At 28.0% G+C, this 26,790-nt stretch overlaps 1 protein-coding gene across 4 annotated transcripts in view; it reads left to right on the forward strand.

Annotated features, from left to right (window-relative positions):
* LOC123300752 (spectrin beta chain, non-erythrocytic 1) overlaps positions 1-26,790 on the forward strand; it is a 113,305-nt gene that overhangs the window by 15,398 nt on the left and 71,117 nt on the right. For all 4 annotated transcript variants that reach the window (XM_044883398.1, XM_044883395.1, XM_044883399.1 and 1 more), the window contains exon 2: positions 25,612-25,793. In XM_044883398.1, coding sequence (XP_044739333.1) covers positions 25,674-25,793 — 120 coding nt within the window. In that variant the 5' untranslated portion in view covers positions 25,612-25,673. The remainder of the gene's footprint in view (positions 1-25,611; positions 25,794-26,790) is intronic.

Raw genomic sequence — 26,790 nt, forward strand, 5'->3', positions numbered from 1 at the left:
AATTTCGTGCTTGTCTCTCTCTCAAAACTTTCCTTTACTACGCGCTCCAATTTGATTTCCAAACTTAAAGATATCACATAATTTTTTTTTTTTTTGATTTTGAGATTGAAAACAATAACGCTTTATCAGAAAGTGTATTTATCTAAGTAATGCAAAGAAGTTAAATTTATTAAAAATTGTGTTTTAAAAATTTTTTCACACATTTTAGAAATCATAAAATATTTTGTTTCAAAGTAATAAATATTTTTGTAATTAAAATTATTTTATAAATTTACCGTTTTCAGTTTAAAGATGAGAGTCGCATAACTTTTGAAATTTGAACCATATATATAAAAAAAAAAAAAAAAAACTAAAGTGAATTGCCTAAATATATCCTGCATACTCTGGGCTTGATACCAGTGTTTGAATTATTTATTATTATTAACTAGACTTTTGTCCTAATGTCGATTTTAATGTATCTTTCGTTAAAATTTAAAATGTACGAAAATAGGTTACAAGTTTTGAATTCAAAATTAAAATCGAGTAATAAACGTAAGCTTTTAAGAAATTTTATGTATCCTTTTCGTCACTATAAGTGTTATTTTTCTTTCTTTCTATTTGTATATGCTTACATTGAAATCTTTCATATTTTCGTACTTATTTAAGTTATCCAAAAATTGATTTCACACGATGTTTTGGCTCGATAACCAATTGAAGCAATAAAGAAATTTTAGGACAAAAGCCTATTACAGAATATTCGCACTTACATCCAATTTCTGCTTAAACTATTCGATTTTCGAAAAATGCTCCAAACAAAAGATGTTGACCTTTTCATGAGGAACAACTTTCTTAGTTTAGAATTTTTCTTTCTTTTGCCAGTTATGAATCAGACTGAGCTTTTAATTGAACTTGAAAGCCTGTGTCACCCAACATTTTGAGATTGAAGTATTTCTCCCGATAAGAGTTATTTTTCGACTTTCAAGAATATGTCTATGTGTGACTCAGAAAAAAATCATTTTATCGTTATAAAGTGTGAGGTGCTAGATTTCAATTATTGTAAATATTTTATTGACAGATATTGGTAAAAATATCTTAAAAACATATCACACTTTTTTTAAATAAAAGTATTTTCTTTTTAATCACTTTTAATTTAAGATACATACCAAGCTAATAAAAGCGGGTTAAAAAAAAGAAGTAAACTGTAAAATTTTCTTCGGAAAAGTAACATCTTCAATATTATCTCCGACTGAGATACCCTGTAAAATACGTAAGTTGTCTGATAACTGTCTTACAAAGTTATAACTTAATTAAATGTTGATGTAAACATTAATTGTTAATTAATCGTTAATTGTAAATTAATCATATAATTATCATACAATTACAAAATAGTCTAGTTTTTGAATCTAATGCATTATATCAACATTATACTAAGAAGTTAACACATAATATAGAGGTCACATTCCATCCTTGAACTATAAAGATCACAATACAAGTATAATAAAATACATAATGATATATATGACTTTAATTAATTAAACGTAAAATATTTGAATACCATTTCATTGTTCTTGAAAAAAAAACTTATTTTCTGCAATAATTTATTTACTTGTTGGTATATTTGTTTATAATTTGGGTCATCGATGATAAAATTTTGTATTTTCAATGTTTAAAAAGACCAACCAACTGCCATGTTTTAATATCATTAATCGAATCGAATTAATCGGGATTTGATTCAAAATGAAAAATTTAATTCAAAGGTCCTTATATTTATGAATTTTATACATTTATGAGTTAAGGATGTATGAGCATGACAACAATGTTTGATTTAAAGGCTCAAAATTTGTTTGTAGGTAGTCTTTTACTCAAAGAATATGTGGTTAAAATTTCAGCTTAGGTAACCGTGCAAATTTTTAAGAAAAAAGTCATTAAATATCGATATAAAATACATTGGCTCTTATGGAGGAATCTCAAAAAACGACATATTTTGGAAGTTTTTGATAATTTTCATTTGGAATGAATGAAAACAAATTTAAAAAAAACTTTTTAATAGAAAGTAAACATATTAGCAATGAATTAGAAAAGAAAAAAACTAAGTGTCACCGTCCATATAAGGGATGTAAGAGCAGGGTAGATTTAGGGTTGAAATTATTTTTATCTTATTTTCAACTTTGATGATGAATTTTGTTATAACTTCATGAATGTAGACGAAAAATAAGAATAAAATTTTTCGATATGTGTCTTGGTTTTCGAAATATCGAAAGCTAAATAATTAAACAAAATTTTCAATTTTCGATATTTTGAAAATTAAGCCAGATATCGAAAAATTGTATTCTTACTTTTCGTCTTATATCGTCAAGTTATAATATAAATTTATCATCAAAATTGAAAATATCTATTTTTAAATTTGTGCCCCCACTACCATGCTCATACATCCTTAAGTTTCATAGTTGATGGGTTGTCTGGGAACTAACTGATTTTTAAAATTATAACTGAATTAATATTGTCGTTAACATTTACAGCTAATTAAATTTTTATTTAATAATAATAATATAATAAAATTTTTATAGTCGAATGTTTTATGTCAATATTATTTTAAAAAGTTACATATTTTATAAAGGTCACAATGTAAACCAAAAGTGTGATATTAATGAATTAAACGTTAGATTATTTAGATATCATTTCATTGTTCTTTGAACTTACTTTATACAATAAATTATTGTTAAATTATTTAAAGGTTTATTATGGTAAACTGAATAATATTTAGAACGGTTATGAAAAAATGATAACTTCGAAGTAAGTGCTATTCAAGTTTATTCAATTATTCGCAAAAAAAAATTGCAACAGTACGTTAATGTTGTTTGTATTATTGTTAGATTTCATCGTTAAATAATATTTAGAGTCAAAACATTGATAAACGGACTCAAAACACTCGGCTTAATAACAGAAAGTTTTCAATATGGTTTTCTTTAATGATTTTATTACCGTTGTATTAAAGAGGGTTAATGTCAGAAACTGACGGTATAAGAAACCTGACAAAACTTGGATTATTATTATTTATTAGCTAAAGTTAAAACTTTTCATAAGGGCTGGCAAACTTGATTTATTAGCCTTGATGGAGATTATATGATATAATGTGGGTAGTCAAGACTTCGAATATTAGATTTGGGTAATGATTGAAATATACGCTTGGTATTTCTTACTAGGATATGGCGAAATTTTGATATGAAATTTTTCTCCAATTTGATTTTGTTCACCCACGATTTAGACCAGAAAAATATGTTCATAATGCCATAAATATGTCTATTGGTGAAATTTTTCTTGGGTGATTTATGCTAAGAACTCTTGTAACAAAATTCACAAATACATTGCTAAATAAAATTATTTATTACATTAACCTTGAAAAATAGTCAAATCATATGATGCTATTTTTTTTTTTGTTAAATTTATTGTTACTTAACAAACATGTTCTAGGTGAGTTAAGTATATTTATGTTTATTATTTAAATTTACAATTTTAATAAATATTAATGTTACATAACTTGTATATTATGAAAAATGTCATATTTACCAATATGTCTGTCTACAAATTAATTAAATTGATGCATTTTAATAATATTGAAAAATATTTTTATATAATGGTACGAGAGCTGTCATCGTTTTCGGAAATTTATTTTAAGACGACCATACTTTGTATAATTCTTTCTTTATTAAACTTTAATAGGGTTGAAGTAATCTTGCACTTGAGAGCGGCTGCGTTAATTAACGATTGATGTACGCTAGTAAAGAATCCGAATTTCTGTCTGGCAAATTAAAATTATATTAATTAATTTAATTTCCTATTAAAATAAGAACTACACTCAAATAATTTGTAACTATAGTGTTTAAGAACTACACTAAAATAATAACGTTTTTTATAATTATTAATACAAAATATATGACGCGGTGTTAGCTATTAAAATAATTTTAAAAAAATTGCTTGGTTTTTTCGGGAAATCGCACTAGTAAAGGTAGTAAACGTAACCGCTGAAAATAATAATTTGATGCCATGTTCGACATATCTAGTTCTATTTGCAAGCTCTTTTTGAATTATCAATGTTCTAAGAAACAAAAATTTATGATATAATAGTTGCCTATAATTAGTTATTTTCGTCCACGAGCGTTTATGCAGTTCTATTATAAATCGCACACGTACTGTAATTTCAATTAAATCGATACTTTTTTTTCGTAATTATATAGGGTGTCTAGCTAAGTTTGCCCCATATGGAAATTTTTTTATTAATAATAATAATAATGGGGTTTAACCTACGTTTCTCTGAAAAAAGGCCTATAACAGAGGCCACCCACATCATTATTTGTTAACCTTTATTTATTTTAACTTCATACATATTTACAATTACATTTTGATGTGGGTGGATTCGGTTACTACGTTCTTATCCAAGCGACGACAATGTGATCAATTCTGCACTTCCATTAATTATAATTGTTCACACTTCCGCTGCCTGGATTCGAACCCGCAACCTGTGTCTAGATAGACGAACAGTCCGTGTCCGTAAAGAAATTTATTCTTTATAAAAAGCTCTGCTTTCAAAAATATTAACATTCAGCTATTCACTTTTGACGTCCAATATACAGGTTGTTCACAAATGGAAAGAGTTCGATAGGAATGTTAATGATCGTTTAGAAATGTAGACTATTTTGAACAGATAATAAGAGAAAAGATTCTAGAAGTCACTCCCGAGATATGTAGGAGTGTATTTAAACAATTTTGTAAAAGAACGAAGAAGGTGGATACGTTGGTGCAAAAACGAACTGAAGTTAGAAGTGAATTGTTAACAATAGGAATGTTTTGAGCACTTCAATTTTAAATCAAATTTTGCAAATCCTACTTATAAAACACGTTATCTCTTATCCAATTTAACCAGTCACGATACTTAAAATGTTTACTTGCTAATTTGAAACATAACAAAATAATTTATACAGAACATTTATTTTCCATACATTACGTTACTATATTATTGTTGACGTAAGTCCATTAATTTTAAGGGTTTGATTGCCGCTTTATTAAAAACGAACCAGAAAAGAGATATCCTAAATTCAGTCATCCCATCTTAAAATCTTTTTCGTGGCATCGCTCTAGCTCTTTTACCATTATATTTGTTGCAATATTTATTATTATTATTAATATTAATATTACTAGATTATTCAGATTTTGTGAAATAGGGAAAAATTATAATATGAATTTTTTAGTATTGATGTCATTGTTATAATTATATTTTGAAATAACACATTAAGATATTAAAATTTAATATTTATTTAGTTATGTTATTTGTGTAATTATTATTAGAAAACATTTGTAATAAATTTATCTTATCTCTATGTTGGAGTAAAAAATGAAAACCTTTAATCACTTTTAGTTTTTAAATATTTTATTTACATTTTTTAATAAAAGTTTATGAAACCGAGAAAAACTTTATCGGGGCATTTTCGAAATTGTTTGAAAGTTTATGGGGAAATGAAGTGAATGCTTGGAATCATATATCAAATGATATAATGATCTGAACAACCAATATGGCCTTTTCAACTAATATATCCGTGATAAAAACAAACAAATTTATGCACAAAAATTTGAAACTAATGTGAAAAATTGTCTTAATTAAATTATGTAAACAAAATAATATGCAGTTGTACTCATCGACACTTCATTATATTTCTAAAACTGCGGGTTCTTTTCACTTCCGAATAGAGATTTTTTTGTATTTTTGTATAAATTTTTTCACCTAGAGCATCTCTCATCCAAAAAAATCAAAATGGCAATATCGGCAAGAGGTATACAATAAAATCTGGACATAATTTGCGGACAATATTTATTTTTTATTTAGTAAAGTAAAATCCTCATTTATGTCTGTTTTTTATCGATAAAAGTAGAAAAAATCCAAATCCGACATGGATAATCTACTGTTAATTACCTTTTGCGAAAAGAGGGGTATAACAAAATCTGACTTGAAAATGTGCGAATAATTCAAAAATTTGATATAAATCTTTTCGCACTGTGCGCGAGTTTCGTTTCCATGACAACGATACACTACTTTAATTATAGAATTGTATGGATGCATATATAATTGTATATGGATTGCAGTTATGACTTACATTGAAAATTTAATATTATTGTCTCAAAAATTTAAATAAATAATTATGATAATTTATATTTGAAAAATAATATTTGTGCAATTTGATTTCTTATTTTCACAATTTTTAATGCATTAAGTTTAATTAATTAGTGTTTTTCATTTTTCAATAATTTTAATTTGACATTTTCTATAGCATTAACATGTAAAGAACTGCATATTAGTCATAACAGCATCCTTTATTGCCAAAATTTTTCACTGGAAGCTCTGGCATCTTCCTCTAGGTGGCTGTTTAGTCCTGAATTTTGAACGACAAAAGTGTAAGCAAATTGTAAAAAAATATTAATGAAATATTAATTGTTTGATGAACTGAATAAAATAAAATATCTGATATTTTATATACATTTTATTATCAACTTAAAGAATTACTGGAATTATTTTATTATGTACGTTTTATTTATTTATTTAACTAACTTACCTATAAAATAGCCTTGTTATGAATTTTTTTCAAAAAGAATGTATTATGGAAGCATTCATTTGACCTTCATAAATAATGTAATTTATATTTACTATTAATTAATTCTAATATGCATCATCAGTAAATAATATAAGTAATTCAGTAAAGTGAAAAATAGTGAAAGTATGAATCTAATTTAAAAATTATTATTGAAAAAAAAATCGTCTTTTTGTTGAAATAGCATTTATGTCTTTTTAAGTTCTAAAGACCGCTAAGGAGTGGGGGGGGCTAAAATGTTTCCCCCCAAAAGACGCATCATTGATTCTAGCCCAACCCACATACCGATTTTGAACCCTATATCTCAAGCATGGGCGAGTTATTTTAAGTCAAAGTCACCATTGTTATAACTTTATTATGTGCCATAAACTTAATTGTGTCTCTTTATCCAAGCCCGCATTGCTCATAGAGGTGGAAGCCAGACGGGTATACGACTCTTCTACCTAAAGTAGTTTCTCTTACAGTAATGATATATAGGCAGAAAAAAAAAATGTTGCCTCTCTGGCTTACTCGTATTTTTGGTTGTCACTGGTTAGGTTGCCACTGTCTTACTCGTATTTTAGATACAGAAGTATGAGGGACTTTTCTAAGCCACGTTTGCCCATGCAGCTCTAGCTTAATCTGGAGAGGCTGTGCTGGTGCTCAAAGTCATAAAAACCGCAAAAAAAACAATATACTTCGATATAAAAAGGATAACGAGGGCTATGAAGTTGACACCCTTATAAAGACACACCTTTAACACTAACCTAACCTTCATACCGATTTTTAACCGATAGCTTTATCTGAGAAGCTTTACTGAAGTTTGAAGCCTTAAACACGTTGATAAATGGGGGTTTCCCTCTGGAAATACTCCCTCAAATGGTTGATATCAGTAAACAACTTTACATATCGAATTTCAGCTCATTTGAACCAAATGTAGCCACTGAGGGGAATTTAAACTAAAAGTGATGAAAAAAAAACTCAATACATCCCATAACGTGGGTGTTTGGGGATGCCTGAGCCATGAAACGGATTTATGACACATCACCACCTGTCCTCATAGAAGTTTGTTGCAGTGCATCAATCATTTAGTCGTATTTCGGGGAAAATATGACTAAAAAAAGAAAACTTATTAGAATTTTATTGCTTTCACACCATTTAATAATAGTTTTTTAACTAAGATTTTCGATAGTACCTCCATTAATTTCTTTGGGATTTTCAGGCAACTGTGAGTTCTCGGGAATAGTTTGATATAGTCAGAATATATCGATTCGGCCAGACATAATGATAATACCTACCAAATGAAAATTACTAAGCATTGTTTACTTTTTTTCATTTGATGTAACATTTTGTTTCTTGGAAATAATTAAATTGATTAGATCATGAGTTTTTCTTCAGAATAATAATATTAATTTTTCTTAGAAATCTAATATTTTTATTAATAATATTTGTATCTTGTCTTTAAAATTTTAATTTTTCCCGGTGGTCATAGATTTTATTTGTCTATTTCAATCGCAACTCTGATTTTAGCTTTTATACTCGTATTAAAAAATAACCTATTGTAATTTTTAACCCCATTTTCTCTCAAAATTTGAAATCTTGTGTTTCAAAGCACGTAGAATTCGAGAAAAGTCAATTCAATATTTCCTTGGTTTTTTTTCTGAAACCATTCGAAAGAGAGTATATAACGACGTGTTCCGATGCTTAATTTTTAATGTATTTAACATTATTGTTGCCTAGATCGTTAATTTTTCACTGTAGCCTTTTTATCACCGCTATATTGTTCATAGTTTTACATCTACCACTTCACGACCTATTACTTCGCATTATCTAGTGGCCGTCTTGTTAACACGGCAACTGCATTGCAGGAATATTTTGGTTGCCTTTTTAAACGATGACATTTTAATTGATAACAAAAGTATTCCGCAATGCAGTTGCCGTTTTGTTAACACGGCAACTGCATTGCAGGAATATTTTGATTGCCTTTTTAAACGATGATATTTTAATTGATAACAAAAATATTCCTGCAATGCAGTTGCCGTCTTGTTAACACGGCAACTGCATTGCAGGGATATTTTGGTTGCCTTTTTAAAACTCAAATTTTTAAACGGACGTGACATCATAGTACTGGCTTGTCAAATTTGTTGACATACTGTATGATATTAATTACTTATATTTTGTATGGTATCACATTGAGTTATATTGGCTAAGGCTTTTTATTAGAAAACTTAATGATAACGAGTGTAAATACTGTGTTGTAAATTAATTTTTTGTGTAAATTATACATTGAATTGTCACCAATTGACAGATTACGTACTTATACGTCATCAACACAGAGCGCCAAAAAACTGCGTTTAAATGTTTCAAAATTATACTATATTTTAAATATTTTTTTACACTTAATTACAGCATTTTTAAACATTATTTATAGTTTTTACTTTGTTATAACGGTGTGAACAATGAATTAAAAATATAAAAAAATACATGAATATTCCCTATTTTCATTTATTGAGTGTGCATCTTCCGAATTTAGATATTGAGGTTGTCAATTTATGAATTAAAACTGTAAAAATATTGACAGTTAAAATTCATCGTTGTTGGTTGGTAAGCGAATAAAAAAAATGAGTGTAGCCGCGAAATAAATATAAATAATTTATATTCGTCACACATAATAATAACAAACAGAGATATATAATTGAGTATAAAAGATTATATTTAAAATGATGATATTTGTGGATTGTGGTCTTTGTTGTCAGAATATCGTTTCAATGTCTCTTTAAAACCACAACTCATAAAATAGAACACCATATACAAGTAGTTGATAAAAAGCTTTTAGATTTATTATTATTATTATTTATTATATAAATCTAATCTCATATCAATTTCTCATCACGAAGTTTGAATTAATCAGTCATCAAAACAAAAATCTTAAGTATTATTAGTCCGTAGACTCACGCCCCAAAAAAACTATATAGTCGCAGAAACGTAATATTAAAAACGGTCAAAGTTCAAAAAATTTGAACCGTAAGTCGGATTTGAATGCGGTTTTTGACATTCTATTCGTTAGAGCATCAGGAAATTAAAAATATGCAATAATATGCATTTTATAATTGCATTTTTATAATTTTGTGATAAAAATGATTCCAAACTTGTTACTCGGAGGTTTCTGAAGTCGCTGAACACGAATATCTAGATTCTCTCACGACATTCGTGTTCAGGGACCCCAAAGACTCTCGAGTAACAAATTTGGACCAATTATATAATCTGGACACCAGGTACCTCGGAAACCAATTCTGACGCAATATTCGCGTTCAGCGACCCCGGAAACCCACGAGTAACAAGTTTGGAAACATTGTCATTACTATTAATCGAATTATGAATTTAGTATATTTGCGATTAATTTAAAATGCAATTACAATATACATATTATTTATGCAAATTGCATATTTTTAATTTCTTATAAATTAATTTAGATCTCAAAATCTCCTGGCGTTCTAACAAATCGAATGCTGAAAACTGCATTCAAATTCGATTTACTGTTCAAATTTTTCGAACTTCATTGCTTTGCTTCAGCGACTAATATCATCACCGAGTAACGCCTGTGAAACGAGGTGTTCTTTTTCACAGACCTCGAAAATTTGTTGAATGCATGCCTATAAAATTGTTTTTATAACAGATAGATAATCGAATAACAAATGGCACATATTTTTGCACGATATATCAGGATTTTCGTTATCCGACATCGTGAAATTTTGGGTCGGACAACGGGAATCCTGTTTTGTTGAAGGTCTGGCAAAATGATTATTCTTTAGTTATTCAATTAATTTTTTGTTGGAATGACAATAAAAAACGGTTATCTTTCAATTTGAAACTTCGGAACGCAATCTGGATGTCGTGAAGAAGAACATATCGCTACCGAGAATTTACAAGAATATAAAGAACAATTGTAGAACTTATAAAGAACGTTTGGGCATCGGTCTGTGGACTATATTCGTTGTGGAGCGACTTTTTTCAAAAGTATAACTGCATATTTCTAGAATCTAGCAGTATTTATCAAAACATGAAGAATGTGAACTAAGGTCTTGTAATAATTTTCTCATGAGATACAAATCGAAAATATCATCGTCTTTTAAAAAAAAAAATACTTTTGGGATCTTTACAAAATGTTTAAAATTTTTGATGATGATATCGGAATTAAAATTTCATAATGCTTCCTATTTCTTTATTATTTTTTAGGGTTCCGTACACAAAAAGTAGCAATGTTTTAACGATAATGTAAGCAACAGTATGAATTAGCAAATCATAATTATTCTGTCGAGGTGATTAACGTATTTTATTGAAAGCATCCTACAGAACGTCACAAATTTGGTAACTAACGTACACTTTCTTCCTGGATTGCACGTTACTGGATTGTGGCAATCAACAAAAATCTCATAAGAATTAAAAAATAACCAATAGAGTTTCTGAACGGATCCTGATAATAAACAATAAAAAACTATTTTTCTTCCAAACGAGAATTTCGCCTGAACTTCCATGTAAAATACCTTGAAAATTTTATGTTTGTGACCATTGAAACTTTTATACTGAGACATTTTCCAAAAATTTGACTAAAATCCGTTTTCCTTAAAGATGCTGTGGGGTCCTTTTCAAATCTGGTAGCGCTTAACACTCTGTAAGTGTTATAATTACATCATGACATAATTATTCATAATAAATAAAATGTATAAAAACAAACGTGATTTAATTCATAAACAATATCGTTTTATTGTTTTAGGTGTAGGTACCACATTTCCAAGATCACTTATTGTTATATAAATAAAAACAAAATATAATAATGGTTTAAAGTAACCAGTAGAGATTTTATTTCATCAACAAAATTTTTCTAATATCAACAATTACTTACATATCATTACGCAATAAGTAAATACTTTCCAATCTAAAGTGTTTGATGCTGCTAAAAATAATGTACTAAATACTTTTCATCAAAATTCTTTATTACTCCAAGCAAATCAGACATTTGGGTATTTGAATTTTGAAACGAATCGTACTAATTTCCCCTGATTTTTAGAATTTTCATATTTTTATTTTATATCGATAAAAATATGAAATTATAGAAAGAAAATATATAAATATGTAGTTCGAGTATTATTTCTACATCAAAAAAACTCTCAACAAGACCTATCAATTTTGTGCATATAGAGGATCATTTTATCTACAAATTTGTTAAATATAGGCAATTTTTGTACACAAATATGTTAAATATTGATTAAAAATATTCATAATTGCATACATTTTTATAAAATTATATTAGCTGTGCAATAAGGTCTTAAAAAACCTTGATCAGGAATTTACTGACATTTTGTGGTTAAAATAATATTTGAACTACTAATTTGTACCAGGTCCTATGATAGAACGGATCCCGAAAACACTTTTCAAACTTAATAACCGCACTAGTTTCAGAATTTAAGTAAAATATACTAAGAAATTGTTAATTTGCTTGGAGTATAACTTATTTGCTTTTAGTTTGACATTCTTATTTTTTAAATAAATAAAAAGGCGAATGAATTACGAGTAAGTAAGTAAACCTGGAGAAGCCTGGTTTTATTCCTAAAACAGGGTCCTCCAGGTTTTCAGGTCTATCTGACTCAGATTTCAAACTTCTCAGGCATTACTGTTGTGCCATTATTCATTTATCTGTGTAATAGCTTTCGCCTCTACCATACATGCCCGACGGTACTTGATATAAAATTGATATGCAGCTATTGAAAGCAAACCTGAAGAAAAATTTTGATGCTGCTCAATTTGAATTTTCCTGGTACAAAGCAAATACATTTCAAAAATGGGAGTTTCAAAAGGTTTTTTTCTGATACAGTAAAAAATGAAAGTAAATTTGTAGTAAGCTTCGAATAGTAATTCTAATTTACATTTCGACCCGATCGGATAATATTAAGGGAAATAAAAAGGGGTAAAGTATTTTTTTTTGACAGTAAAGAAAAGATGTAGATTCCATAAAAAACTTAGGTATACCTACCTACTTATTTTTGGAGATAATATGTTTTTTGGAATTAAATGAAATGAAGTAAGGTGGGAAAACATTAAGTAGTTTAATGTTCAGATTTAAAACAAATGCGTATTGGAAATATTTGAACGTTAGAATGTGTACAAATTAATAACTTAAAAAGTTTAAGGTCATATTTATATATATTCTAATAAAAATTATATTGAGAAAAAATTAATTGTATAATGATTGATCATTTTATTATAAAATTGTATTCGTTGTGTGCGTAGTCATGGTAGGGATAATAAAATCGATGCCAGCGCTTTAAGTGAAAAATTTTGGAGATAAAGTGGGCTGTTATGACTAATTTGCAATTATTTACATGTTAATGATATAGAAACTGTCAAATTAAAATGATTGAAAAACACTAATTAATTAAACTTAATGCATTAAAAATTGTGAAAATAAGAAATCAAATTGTACAAATATTATTTTTCAAATGTTAATTATCGTAATTATTTATTTAAATTTGTGAAACAAGAATATTAAATTTTAAATGTAAGTTTTCAATGCAATCCACACAATTATATATGCATCCATTAATTCTATAATTAAAGTAGTGTATCGTTGTCATGGAAACGAAATTCACGCTCGGAGCGAATATGCGAAAAATTTTTTTACTTAAAAATATTTACGTGCCATATAATTAAAAAATAATTTAAATTTTATGATATTAAATATTATGTCTACATGTATCTAACTATTCTATATGTTCCCTGTCCAATGCTAAATGTCCCATGCAATTTTGACACAAAAATCGGATTCACTTATCGATTGATTCCTGTTTGAAAATAGAAAATCCGGTTTGAAAATAGAAAAATTTCCTATAAATTGGTAGATTAAGAAAAGAAAGTGGCAGTCTGGTGGGATGAGTAGCAAACATTAGATCAACAGCTAAAACATGAGATCTTGAAGCCCCAAGGTATACAGAAATTATTTATATAACTCTGAAAAGCAAAACAAAATTATATGCGATTTTTATGTTAAGATTTTCAACGGTTTTCAACAAAAATTAATAATCGTAATATAATGTGAAACAATAGACAGACAAGCAATGTATGTTCGACCGGGGGACCAGTTTATACATTTTGCGTAAATATAATGATGAATTTTAACAATTTGTTTTTATAAATATCAATTACAACTCGAGGTTATTGCATACATAAGAAATTATCCCTAAAGCTGAATTTTTAGTCAGTTTAAAACTTACATACATGATTAATTTTTGACATAATTTATAGCTTACGTGATGAAATAAACTGCCAGCCTTTCAAGTTACTTCCAGGAATCTTTGTTTTTGTAACTGACAAACTTTCTTAAAACTTTTACATATATTTGCCGTCTTTATTGGAATTTAAAAGACTTCTCTCACTAGGATTTTTTTACAATAATAAATATGAATTACATTTATTCTCTCAATGTTTGTCTACTGCCAAGGGTATGATGATTGTGTGTTCGAAATCAACATCGTAAAGAGCTGCTCGATTTCTGGGGAAAATTAGTTCATGTATAAAAGAAGCCAATCTATTTATATAAATTCAAAAATTCAACAGGAAAATTTGACAAACGCTTTTCAAATAATTAATAATTAGAATTTTAACATACTGTGAATAGCAAATTGTTGAATGAACGTATATATTTTCAATAATGTTGCTCGTCCTTTTAAAGTTGAGAAATAGTAAAAACTTCTACTTTTATAAATTAAATATCGTACAAAATATGATAAAATTAAAAATGAAAGAAGGGACATAGAGTTTTGTAAATATCGTAATAAAAAAGATAAAAAATTCACCCAAATTTTCGCCCGCAAAGGCGGACAAGAGTCCAAAAACGATTATTCATTATTTTTAGTAATTAAATAATTACATATATCCGATTACTAGTAATGTTTTAAAATAATTAATCTACAGATTAAAATTTTTAATTTTCCTTACAAAAATCTTTAGAGTGCACCGTATAAGCAATGTAGGTATTGTCTGATCAACCTTAAATCTACAGCTAAAAAAATTATCTAAGAAAAAAATGTTTAATGAAAAATTTATTATCAAATGCTGTTGGAAATTCATAGTCACATCACCCTTAACACAATTACGATAAAATTTCATCCCGAAATCATAACCGAGAAAGTTTTCTAAATGTTGAGTATTGAATTCGCCTTTTTAATACCGACATTCTGATGTATACTCTGTGTCACAAAAAATGCACATTAAAGTGTATATACTCTCTGTTAAACCGTGCGTTTTGTTTTTGACACAGAGATATATCAGGAAAATCTGTCTCAAATGAAGGCGATAAAAATGGAGTATATTTTCCGAAAATCTTTAAAGAATCTAGCCTGAATCTAATCGTTTTTTTTTTTTTAAATTATTTATTATTTTTCATCCGAAATATACATTCAATAATTTTGTTCGTTGTTAGATGTTCTGTGGCATTCACAATCGACTTCTTCAAACTATATTAAATTAATAATTAAAAAATAATAATTTTAAATTATAAGAACAACATAAAAGTAAAACAAATTATTATTTAAAAAATATTTATTATAATATATACAGTTAAATAAATATTTTAATAATTTTATACAAAAATGTTTATAATAAAATATATTGTTTTTCAATATTTAAAATAAATATTATACGTAATTTAAAGTGTTATTGCATGAATGAAGTTGTATTTAATAACAACAAAAAGATTTATTATAATAAAATACAATATAATAATAATAACAATAATAATAATCATATGAGAGAGTGTTGTACCTTGAATCACAATTGACATATATTTAAATATACTAATGAAAATAATCTTTGTTTAAAGGAATATTCTTACATACTACGTTTTACTAAGATTTACAATTATTGAGTTCGTTCAAACCAAAGTGGCACCGAACAAGAGAGAGTTTAGATATGAGTGCATATAACATATACATCATACACTCTTTCTAGCTCGGTGCAACTTTGGTTTGAACGAACGTTCTAACAGCTGTCGATTAAAACTATATATATATATATTATTTTCTTTATGCGTAATGTTTAAAGTTCATGCTTAGTATAAACGTCTTGGGAAGTATGTGATTGAAAACTCCACAAGTTTCTCTTTAAAGCACTACCTGCTCTAAACGTCTAGTACCGGATTTAATTAACTATTTCGTCGAGTCGGCGGGGTACGTGGCATTACTTTTGACAATACAAATTTTTGTTACTGTTTTACATGAAAGCAAAAGTATATGAAAAACCATTCTCTCGCTTGCTTGTCGGTAAGTCAATATCTTCTTAGAATTAATTGTTATCCGATGTAGAAACAAATATCATGTATAAAAATAAAGAGTGATTCAAGATACATATTTACAAAGGTACAAGATTTTACCTTCATATAAAATTAGCATAAAAAAATAATTACATTGGTCTTATTCATACAATAATACCCATAATACCATAGACATTATATATATATATGATGCATTATTTAGGTGTGCTACAATACAAACTATATTCACTACATCAGACATTAAAATACCTATATTGAATTCTTTTTTATTTAGTTCTGAAGAAGAAAAAAAATTGTATTTAAAACAGTGTCTTCTATCACGATACAAGACTATAAAATGTACAATACGACACGAAAATTATTAATAATAAAAGCATTTTTTAAACTTATGTGTAACGTGTCTAGAAGTCGCTACAAAGTCACAGGGGGTGTTTTCAAAAATCTGTTTGAATAGGCATAAGTCATGCTAAACACGGCGGTTTGTAGTTGGTTGTGGAGATATCAAAGAATTCTGGTTATGAAATCGTTTATATTTAAATAATTAAGCTGGAAAATACTGTAAAGTTTCAAAAAAAAAATTTTTTTCGTGTTCGTTTTAGACTTTTAGAAACATTTATCACCAATAACCTCTGCTTTCATTTGAACATTTGGGGATGTTTCGTAATCATTAATCAAATAAAACCCCTGGGAGAAATTCTCGAAGCAAAATATTTTAATTTAAATTTTCGCATTAAAGTGAGTTTTTTGACCTAAAATGACAGGAAAGAACTGGAGTGTGGTATTTTTGAATTTGGACCCTGGATTCGTGATAGAGACAATTCTGGAGGCCAAATTGGTATTCATTTTATTGGCTGTTTCTTGTTGGAGTGATTTTGGAGGCTTGAAACTCTGATAATTTTTTAATTCATGGCAGACGTAAGGGGCGATGAATGTTCCTGAAAATCTAAGAAACACGTAGGAAAAGTAATTTTAGAAATAGGGGCTGCCTGACATGTTTTCAACATTTCCCGACTTCTTAATTCGACTATCAACAAGGCTAGATATAAAATATCGAAAGATTCACCAGTTTTTTTTGTTACTTATTTCGAATGATTTCTTCGTCTCAGTGGCTGGAACCTGGGGGTAAAAGTGCGAAGGACTTGATTCAATATTTTTTTCCGTGACAATAAAGTATATACGAGAACGAAGCTGGCTCGACTTAGTCATACTCGACTCTATACCTTTATGAGTTGGATGTCGACAAAATTATTAGTATCCTGAGAGAAATTATTACTTTCTAATTTAAATTATTCTTCTATCTCTTACGAACTCCATTTAATTGGCTAGGTTTTATTTCTGAAAGACTTTAAACTGATTTCTCTTAACTTATCCATCCCTCCTCTGTACACTTGATTCTTTTTACATTTCTAAATAGATGAAGGAAAACCTGTTTCTGTAAAATTTCAGGTATTGGTATTTCATTAAGATAATCTTTAAAGTTAATAACTTAGGTATTATTTAAGTCACCTTGACATTAATAAAAACCGGAAGTTTTATTTCAACAAAATTAAGTCATTGTGTTAAGTTTACGATAATCCGAAAATTCAACTTAATGATATTTTAATTATATAGGTCTAGACCGGGGTACGGGGTGGTATTTGATAATCATTTCAAAACGGCTAAAACTTTGAGAAGTTTATGTCTACTCCGGAGACCACTCTTTCAGGAGGCCTGGGAAATGTTTGTTGTGCGGAAATTTTAAAATTGCTGATTGAGGACGATTTTGAGTTAATTTGATTAGTGAATAAGAAAAGCAAGAAGATTTAATAAGAAAAGATAAGAAAATTCGTCTTTCTCCGATACCTTAAAATTTACAGTTTCCAAGATTTGTTGTGTTAGGATATAAGGGCGTATCTAAAAATTATCTTCAAATTTGACGGTTATCGTTTTGATCAAATATTTGATTAGAAAATCTACTGATTTGAAATTTTTGAGTTTTCTATTCTAAGATACAGTGTTATTGAGATTAAAATGGAATAAAAAAAATGTTATTAACCTTTTATCAAAACTGACAGAGGTGCAGGAATACAAGAACTCTGGTTTTCTGAGTGGCGTACATTAATTTTTGTTCGATTATTTTACTAAAGAGAACATCATCCTCAATGAATATTTATTTATCAATCCTAAGCGTTTAGAATAGAAGCCTTCGTCTATGAAAATTTTTGTCGTGTAAAAAGTTAACACAATCTTGACCAACAACTTAACCAGCAAATCTGAAATGGCTATCAAATACTACTCATAGCCCTAGACCAAATTTTACTTATATATCCATTCAGTTTGATAAGACCCTGTAATAATATGAATAACATATAATTGTTTACATTGTAATATGCAGACAAATCGGAAATAGTGTCTGAGTTATCCGACCTCCTTTTACACAATGTAAAATCTACGTACTATAATAATAATATAATTATTAGGTATTTAAGCAATGTATTATAATACCTATAAAGTTTCTATTTAAACTCTCAAAATCAATGAGCATAAACTCTAATAATAGGTATTTCCGATCTAAACATTGTTATAATAACACAAATCAAGTTTTTAATCGTATACAGGGTGCTCCAACGATAAAAGACATAAAATAAAACTTTAGTTACTGATAGTAAAAATCATCTGAAAGAATCGCCTGCAAAATAGAAATGCAACTATGAAAAGAGCGGCAAAAAAATATGAGACTTCCAAAAGACACTTCTCTAACACGGACTTTTAATCCTGTAAAGAGAAAAAAAGCTGTTTTTCCTTGTTATAGTAGCTAAAAATTATTGAAAGCTCTCCGAGGGTTTGTTTATAGAATCACGTTCTCGGGGCTATAAAACTGATATAGTGTAATTACTTTCATTGCCCTTCCATATAGTGCCAATCTATTATTTTCGAGGTAAATACGACAAAAAATGAAGAAAATTAATTTTTTGCTGAACATTCGGATGAAACTATATACATATTATATTCTATACATAGTATAATAAAAAGCCGTCCTTCGCATTTGTCTGTTTATCCGGGAATTCTTGCTAAAAAACGAAACGGGTTTTAAAAAGGCTTTCGCCATCATGCAGACAATTTTTTCCGGAATTACATACTCCACCCGTGCGAAGCCGGATCGGGTCTCTAGTTGTTTACAAACAAGTGAAAAATATTGCTGAATTTTTTGACTTGGTTCACTGCTTTTTGAAACCTTGTATTATTTATAAAAAACGTCGATTCGAAGTTTGTATTTCATAATCTCACAATTAATTGAATGAATGTTTGATTTTAATTAAAAGTTTTTAATTACCTACAATAGATACTTCATCATATTTCACACACATTATCTACCGCAAAAATATTAATAATTTTATTATTATTTTCAATAAAATAGTTCAGTTATTAATTAATTAAAAAAATAAAAAATAAAACAAAACATTCTAAATCTGTGTGAAGTGTTATAATAATATTTAAAAAGGCTAATTAATTAAAACACAACAAAATTAAATAGATTATTTTTTTAACGTTATGCATAATTAAATTTTAATATTTTTATTTATGTTTGTTTTAATGATAATAAATAAATTTAAGTGTTGTTTGTTGTTTTAAACATATAAATTATGTAGGAATTTTAATAAAAAAAATATAGGTTAAAGTCGTGAATACAACGAAATGTCTGTACTCTGAATATTAAGATAAATTATTTCACAGATCTGTTCGCCACGATAGTTATCACAAAACGATTAAACTCTGCTTTAGTACTTAGTCTGGGTCATGCAATTTTACGCACAATTTCATGCAAGTTTTATTACTTCAAAAACTTCAATTTTTATTTTTTCTCTTCTGCATTTTTACTTCCTTCAAAAACTCGGGATTTTCTACTTACTTTCTCGATGAATGTTTCAACGTGGTAGTTGTACATATGTATCACTAAATTTTGGATTTATGTCATTTAGGTATACATTTTCGATTTCAGATTTCAATTGGAATTTCTCCTTTGCACAGTGTGACCGCGCCTTGTCAAAATTCGAAAATTTAAGTAATTCACTCCAAAATTAAATCGCAGGGGTTTTTGGGGTCGCTGATTACAAATTTTATGTAAAATCGGCCACCCCCTGGAGTAAAATATAACTTATTATTTATTATATTCGATTTTTTTTAGGATTTTTGGGTAGCTGATTTCAAATTTTATGTCAAGTATGTAAATTCACCCCCTTCACCCCTTATCGATCAGCCCCTGCTTCAAAATTCACTACAAAATTTAATTGCGAGGGGGTCGCTTATTTCAAATATATCCCTTTTACTTCTTATCGACCACCCCCCTGGACTAAATTATTAAATTCAAGTATCAGAGAGTAGCAGCTGAATTTTGTTTTATTCAATATCTAATACTTTTCTCAGTAGCCTCCACTAGGTTTAAAGACACCATCCAACATCATGTGATAACCATTACAGTTTTAATTAACAACTTGAATTTTTGTTCAAAAAAGAACTTTATATTTCTATTTCCACAAATTTTCTGTTTATATTGATATTCACAAATTTTTTTACGAATTTCAGTAATCTTCAGATTCCATTTGGTTTTGTTGGATTTCCTTTACTCGAAGTACTTTCACACGTTTATGACTTTTTCCTTTGTATCTACAATAATGTTGTGCTTGGGCGAAGGCCACATTCCGACTGAAAGTAAAGAAGATAATGAGGGTACAAGACGTTACCGTGAACGGTTTTTCATATCCAACAAGAGGATCCCTGTAACAAACTTAATGATGAAAAAGCCCTATCTAGAATCCTTTTTTTTCGAATTTTGGCCGCACTATGCTTTAGACTATTATTGAATTCATTTTCACAAGTTTATAAGCGTGCAAGGAAATTGGGTGATACGCACGTCAGATTTTTTTATTTATAAAAATCCGCGTTTACTCATCTTATTGTCTATAGTAAAAAAAAACTCCCAACGTTCTTTTTGATTTCTTTAAAAAGTAATAAATAGTTATGGTTTCAAAAAATAAACAATAGGTAATTCATTGCCTATTATTTTAATATAAAATAATTATAGATATTTTTAAATTTTGATCCTATGATAAACAAACTATTAATTACAATTTTATTAACTCTTTATTATTGCACATTAATGCTAGCTTATATTTTCATTTATAAAATAATTGAAAACGGTTTAAAAGGTCGTAAAAATAGCTCAGAATAGAATATTAACTATTATAATCATTGGTGCAATTATATTCATTACAGTTATGATTTTAGTATGTAGGACACCGTGTTACGGTAAATTCATTTCTTTTATAACATTAATTTTATCCTGGCCTTTTTGAAAATATAAATAAGCATGGATGTTCTCCTGCTCATTATAATTATCTTTATCCTCCTTTCAACTGGAACTTGCTTACATCCGAAATTCTTTGGTTTTTTCTTTATGCATTTTCGCAAATCTATTCATTATAATTATGTGGTATGTAGGTAGATGAGTTACTGTAACTCCATCTGTTTAATAAAGTTAGAGGTTTTCCTGAATATTATAATTATACTGAAATATAATTCTCCAAATTATTCTGTTATCAATATGTTTATAATTAGAACTAGCGACCCGCCGCGGCTTTGCACGGGTGCAATGCTGATACTAAATACACTACAGAAAAACTGTGAACGTTGTATATAAAAACATAGCGGCCCGCTCTGGCTTCGCACGGGTATAAAATATATAGCCTATGTGATTAAAATCGATCCAGTAGTTTTGATTTATTCATTACTGCCCGTGGCCCGCACGCGTTAAATTTGGAGTAAAACAATCCCCCTTTCCCTATACCATGAAGATTTCCTGCTATCTTTGGAATATCTAAATTCATACACTACATTTTTACTTATTTACTTTTTACATTTTTAACTATTAACCTCAAAAATAGCAGTACTTCTCCACTATTTAATGGATGTTATTATACATATAAGCCTTCCTCTTGAATCACTCTATCTATTAAAAAAAACCGCATCAAAATCCGTTACGTAGTTTCAAAGATTTAAGCATACAAAGGGACATAGGGGCAGCGAAAGCGACTTTGTTTTATACTATGTAGTGATAACCAGATGACGGACATACTTATTATACACATGGTGGACCATTTTAATCTATCTACCTAAATATTTCTCCAGGAAAGCTCTCAATAATAAAAAGATCTCAAAAAAGTTATCGTACATAGATGGGGGCCATCTAACGATAATCTTTAATTTTACCTGAATCTTGACCTTAAAGGTCAAAGGGGATGGATTAAAACGGCCCGCTTATGTTCTGACATAATTAACCCCGTCATGGGTAATAATGATGTTTGCGAAAAAATGTTTCAAACAATAGTTTTTATTATTTTTTTTTAAAGAAGATTTTTTACATTTACAAACTTTTGTTATATCTCTTATGTTTAACAAGAGGGGTCCAAGATCTAGGGATCCAAGAGCCAAATGATGACCTAGGCGGTAAGAAATTTTTTGTGGATATAATTATGTCAGTATCGGCGTGACCATTGAGGGAATAGCAACATTAGCAATAAATATGGCGGGCGAGTTAATGCAGTATGGCCCATACTGATTGGCATAACCCGCAATACTTGGTGGATAGCCCTATTGAGTACTAAAATTATTAGGTCATCGGTTTTTAACAGTCTTTTTCGGTAAAGATTTAAAACTTTTCAATTATTGTAAAATACTGTTATACAAACTTTATTATGATCTTGCCTTTTGGGATAAAAAAAAATTTTTCACCAATAACTCGATTGCATAGAAAAAATTTTCAGAATTGACCGATGCTTTACAAATTGTTAATTTTATTTCTATCATACATTATTTCTTATCGGCGCGGCGTTTAAAAGAATTATTATTACAATAAAATCTCCCTAATTTTAATTCAATTTTGCATATTTTGTTATGAATAGATTACATATTATCGTGTTAGGTAAATATAAAATTTTAAAAACATTTTTTTTATTACAATTTTTATTGTTTTAGAATTCGTAAAATGACCGCTGCTGCCGCTTTGTATCGTAACAATACTCTTTATGAATTACAATTTTACAGTTCTTCTATTATTAAAAATTTGTTCAAGTTCACCTTCAAAATTGTTAAACCATTTGTTTACAATAAATAATTCATGTATCATGTGACACGTAAAACATATTATCATCTATTTAAATTAATTATTTATTTATTTGGTTTTTTTTACAATATCAGATGACAAGTAGTAAGTAAATTGGACAAGTTTTACTTTTATAAAATTCCTAAATTATTATTTATTTTGAAATAGTAAAATGGACATCACTATAAAGGTGAACATGTGATAGAGTTATTAATATACCGGTTCTCTTTCTGAAATCTTTTTGAAAAAACCTTCAACAAGTGAAATTCCGATACGGAACCATAAACTCGCTCTTGAAGCTTATCTAAGATTATTCTCCATTAAATTATCTTTTAAATGAAACAAAGTTGGTTCATCCAGGGGCTACCATGCAACAGACAGACAAACAGGCATACATAGATAACGGTCAAACTTATAACCGTTTTTAGTTCGGGGGTTAAAAAATACAAATGAAGCCTATTTTTTTTATATATACAAAAGTCCATTTAATCTATTATGAAAAGCTCGTTTTAACCAATTTTATTTAACCAGTTATTTTTTTTCAAAAAATAACTGTAACAAAAGTTGAAGAGTTTGATGGGAATATCATGTTCTAACATCAGATTGGACCTAGTTTTTCGAGTTGCTTTAATAGTCAATTTAGATCCTAAACGCGCAATCGAAGGAAAACATGCAAACTTCAGCTCAATCGTTGAAGATAACAGCTTCAAAATTAAGTTGCAAGATTCCACCCGAACAACCATATAGTTTTACATGCATAACAAGTTAAATAAAAGATTGTAAAAAGTGCCTAATTTATTCGTAAACTATCAGATGTATTTTTTTTTTAAATAAGTCGTTCAACTTTTGTTTAAACTATACTACTTGAATGATAGGTACTCACTTCACTCTATAATTATGACATCATATAAATAATTTCTTGAATAAAAACGCAGGAGCTACGCAAACTTAGTGAAATCACTCTTAACCATATTTAAAAATAAAATTGTCACTTTAGAAAATCTAAAATTATAAATACTATCATTAACGAAGACTTATCTTAATATTATTTATCATAATAAGTTGTCGTAAAATTTAGTCTTCTTCTTGCTTATTATGAATTATTTCAATTTTACTAATTAGTAATTCCAACAATTGCTATTTACCTCTCCTTTTAGCCCTAATTGAAAAGGTTTAATTTTGTCGAACGATTAACGAACCTAACCTTTTTAATAGCAAAAAAATATCTTGCAAATAAATCACTTCATTTTTCTAAAACGAAAGGAAAAGTCGCAATACTAGTTATTGGCGTTTTGAAAGCATAAACGTGACTTCAAGATACTTAACTTTTCAAATAATAGATGCTAGCCTTAGCCTGAAATTTAGGAAAAATTTAAATTATCATATTGTTTCTTATAAAATTACAAATAACATTTTATCGAAACGAAACACGATATGCCTCTAACAAAAAGAATGAAATAATGTTTGAAGCATGTTAATCTGCGTATGAGAGTATATCTTGAGATAATTCCAAATATACTAATTATGTAGTGCAAAAATGTTAAAACATTAGACTTATAATGAAAGATTTATCGTGATATATCAACAGACGGTGGACAGACAAATAACCGGAAATCGATCAATTAACACATTTCATGAACTTTTGTACATGTTTCTTTTTATCTCTTTGATCATGATTTACAAGAATTACCAAATTCTTGTTATTCTACTCACGAAGATTATTTGAAATTCATGATGTTAAAATAATTTTTGTAGGTAAATAACTTTTAGAAGTTGTTGAAGTAGGAAAGAGTGAATTTCCAAAAGTCCTTGACGATGCTTCAAAACAATGAATATTAAGTACATCTGTTCAAATAAACTTTAATTTTTATATTTATGGTAGTTTCCTCAAAAAGATAATCTATATGATCATACTTGAAAGCTTTATTTTGAATTTTATTTATAAATTCTGTTAGAACTTCGATATTTACATAGTTTTTGAAATATTGATGCCAAAAAATTGAGAGAAAATGACTTATTGAAAGAAATAACACACAAATGCTTAATTTCATCACTTTAAATGTATTTTATGAAAAAAGGAGTCGCTTGCTATAATTTTCTTTTTAAGAAAATATTTGCCATGCTTTTGACTAATAAATATTGGTTTTCCAAATTTTTCTTAAGAAAATTATGCTTTTAACAACTCAACGCAAACTTTAACAGCCCAAATCTATAAATTTAACACGGTAAAGGATATTAAAAAATTCACCTGCTTATAAAGAGCATTAATAACACACAATTTTCCAAAGATAGGAGATTTTTTTCGCCCTTCCCGAGGAACGTCCTTAATAGAAAACTAAAACCCGTATAAGAATCAACGGTATCTACAATTCAATTATAGTCTAACTTTCTAAACTTTCAAAAAAAATCTATTGTGACCTCCAAATAAAAAACTTTAACAGAGGTAACTTTGTAATATGTTTTAAAGATAACGAGAATTGTTTCAAACTCTTCATTTAAATGAAATGAGTTTCACCAATAAATTTACTTATTTTTTTTAATTTTTGTTTCAGGTGCTAGATTCGAGCCGTCTGTGCAGTATGGTGCAATTAGGACCACATACTATCGCTCCAACATGACGCAACGTGACGACGTACATAAATTTGAACAGGGCCGTATTCGAGCCTTACAAGAAGAACGTTTACATATACAAAAGAAAACATTCACAAAATGGATGAACTCGTTTCTTCAAAAGGTAATAAAATATTTTTACTTCATTCTATTTTTCGATATATTTGTAAGTTTTGCTGTATGGATGGTTCTGCCTTTTGAAAGTATACGATAAAGAAGACCCAAAAAGCAAAAACATCACATTTATTTGTCGATTAGATGAGTAATTCTCAACATATTACCGAAAACCTCCATAAAATAAAAAATTTCGGACGATATCGTAGAAAATAATCGATCAATTGTCAAAGGATTTTTGTATTTTATTTGGGTCAAAATTACTGGATATACCAAGTTCTATCAAATTCTGGAACACAATTTTTTTTAAATTTTCAATTTTTCCTCTTTTTTTTAAATTTCTATTTCGATAAAAGTTATTATATTAATTACTTTTGGCCGCAAGAATACTATAATTTAGTTGATATGATGATTGGATGTATAGTTTTTGGTATAAGGTCCAAGCGTCTGGGAAAAAGTGATTTCTCGAATCGATCTCAGACAATTTCTTTAAAAAATATTGGTTTAAAAGTCAATGAACTAGATCTTTAGATTTTCGTATTTGGGCTTCCCTTCGAGGACAACCACTACTATAATTATTATTTATTTCGCAAACATCACAGTCATCATAAAAAATCCAATTTTATGCACTTTATACAGAATTATTATCAATTAACAAGCATTTGAAAATGAAAGTTAAATTTTCAAGTTTAACTACGAGACTTGTTTACATGTTAATGCATTCATGTTTCAATTTTCCATTTAATATGATAAAATTAATATATTTTTTCTATAAATTTACATAATATAATAAAATTTTATATTAACGACTTTTCAATACATTTTCTAATTATATTTTTACGATTATTATATAACAATTCTTTTAAAAATTAATTGAATTTTGTTTAAACATAACTACAAACAAATACAATCTAGACGGATTCAATCAAGTAACAGCTATAACTCATTTTTTCGAAATAAATCTTTCTAAGAAATTGTCTTAAACTATCTTCAGATACGGATAATTA

Source organism: Chrysoperla carnea, chromosome 5 (assembly GCF_905475395.1).
Source record: "Chrysoperla carnea chromosome 5, inChrCarn1.1, whole genome shotgun sequence".
NCBI lineage: Eukaryota > Metazoa > Arthropoda > Insecta > Neuroptera > Chrysopidae > Chrysoperla > Chrysoperla carnea.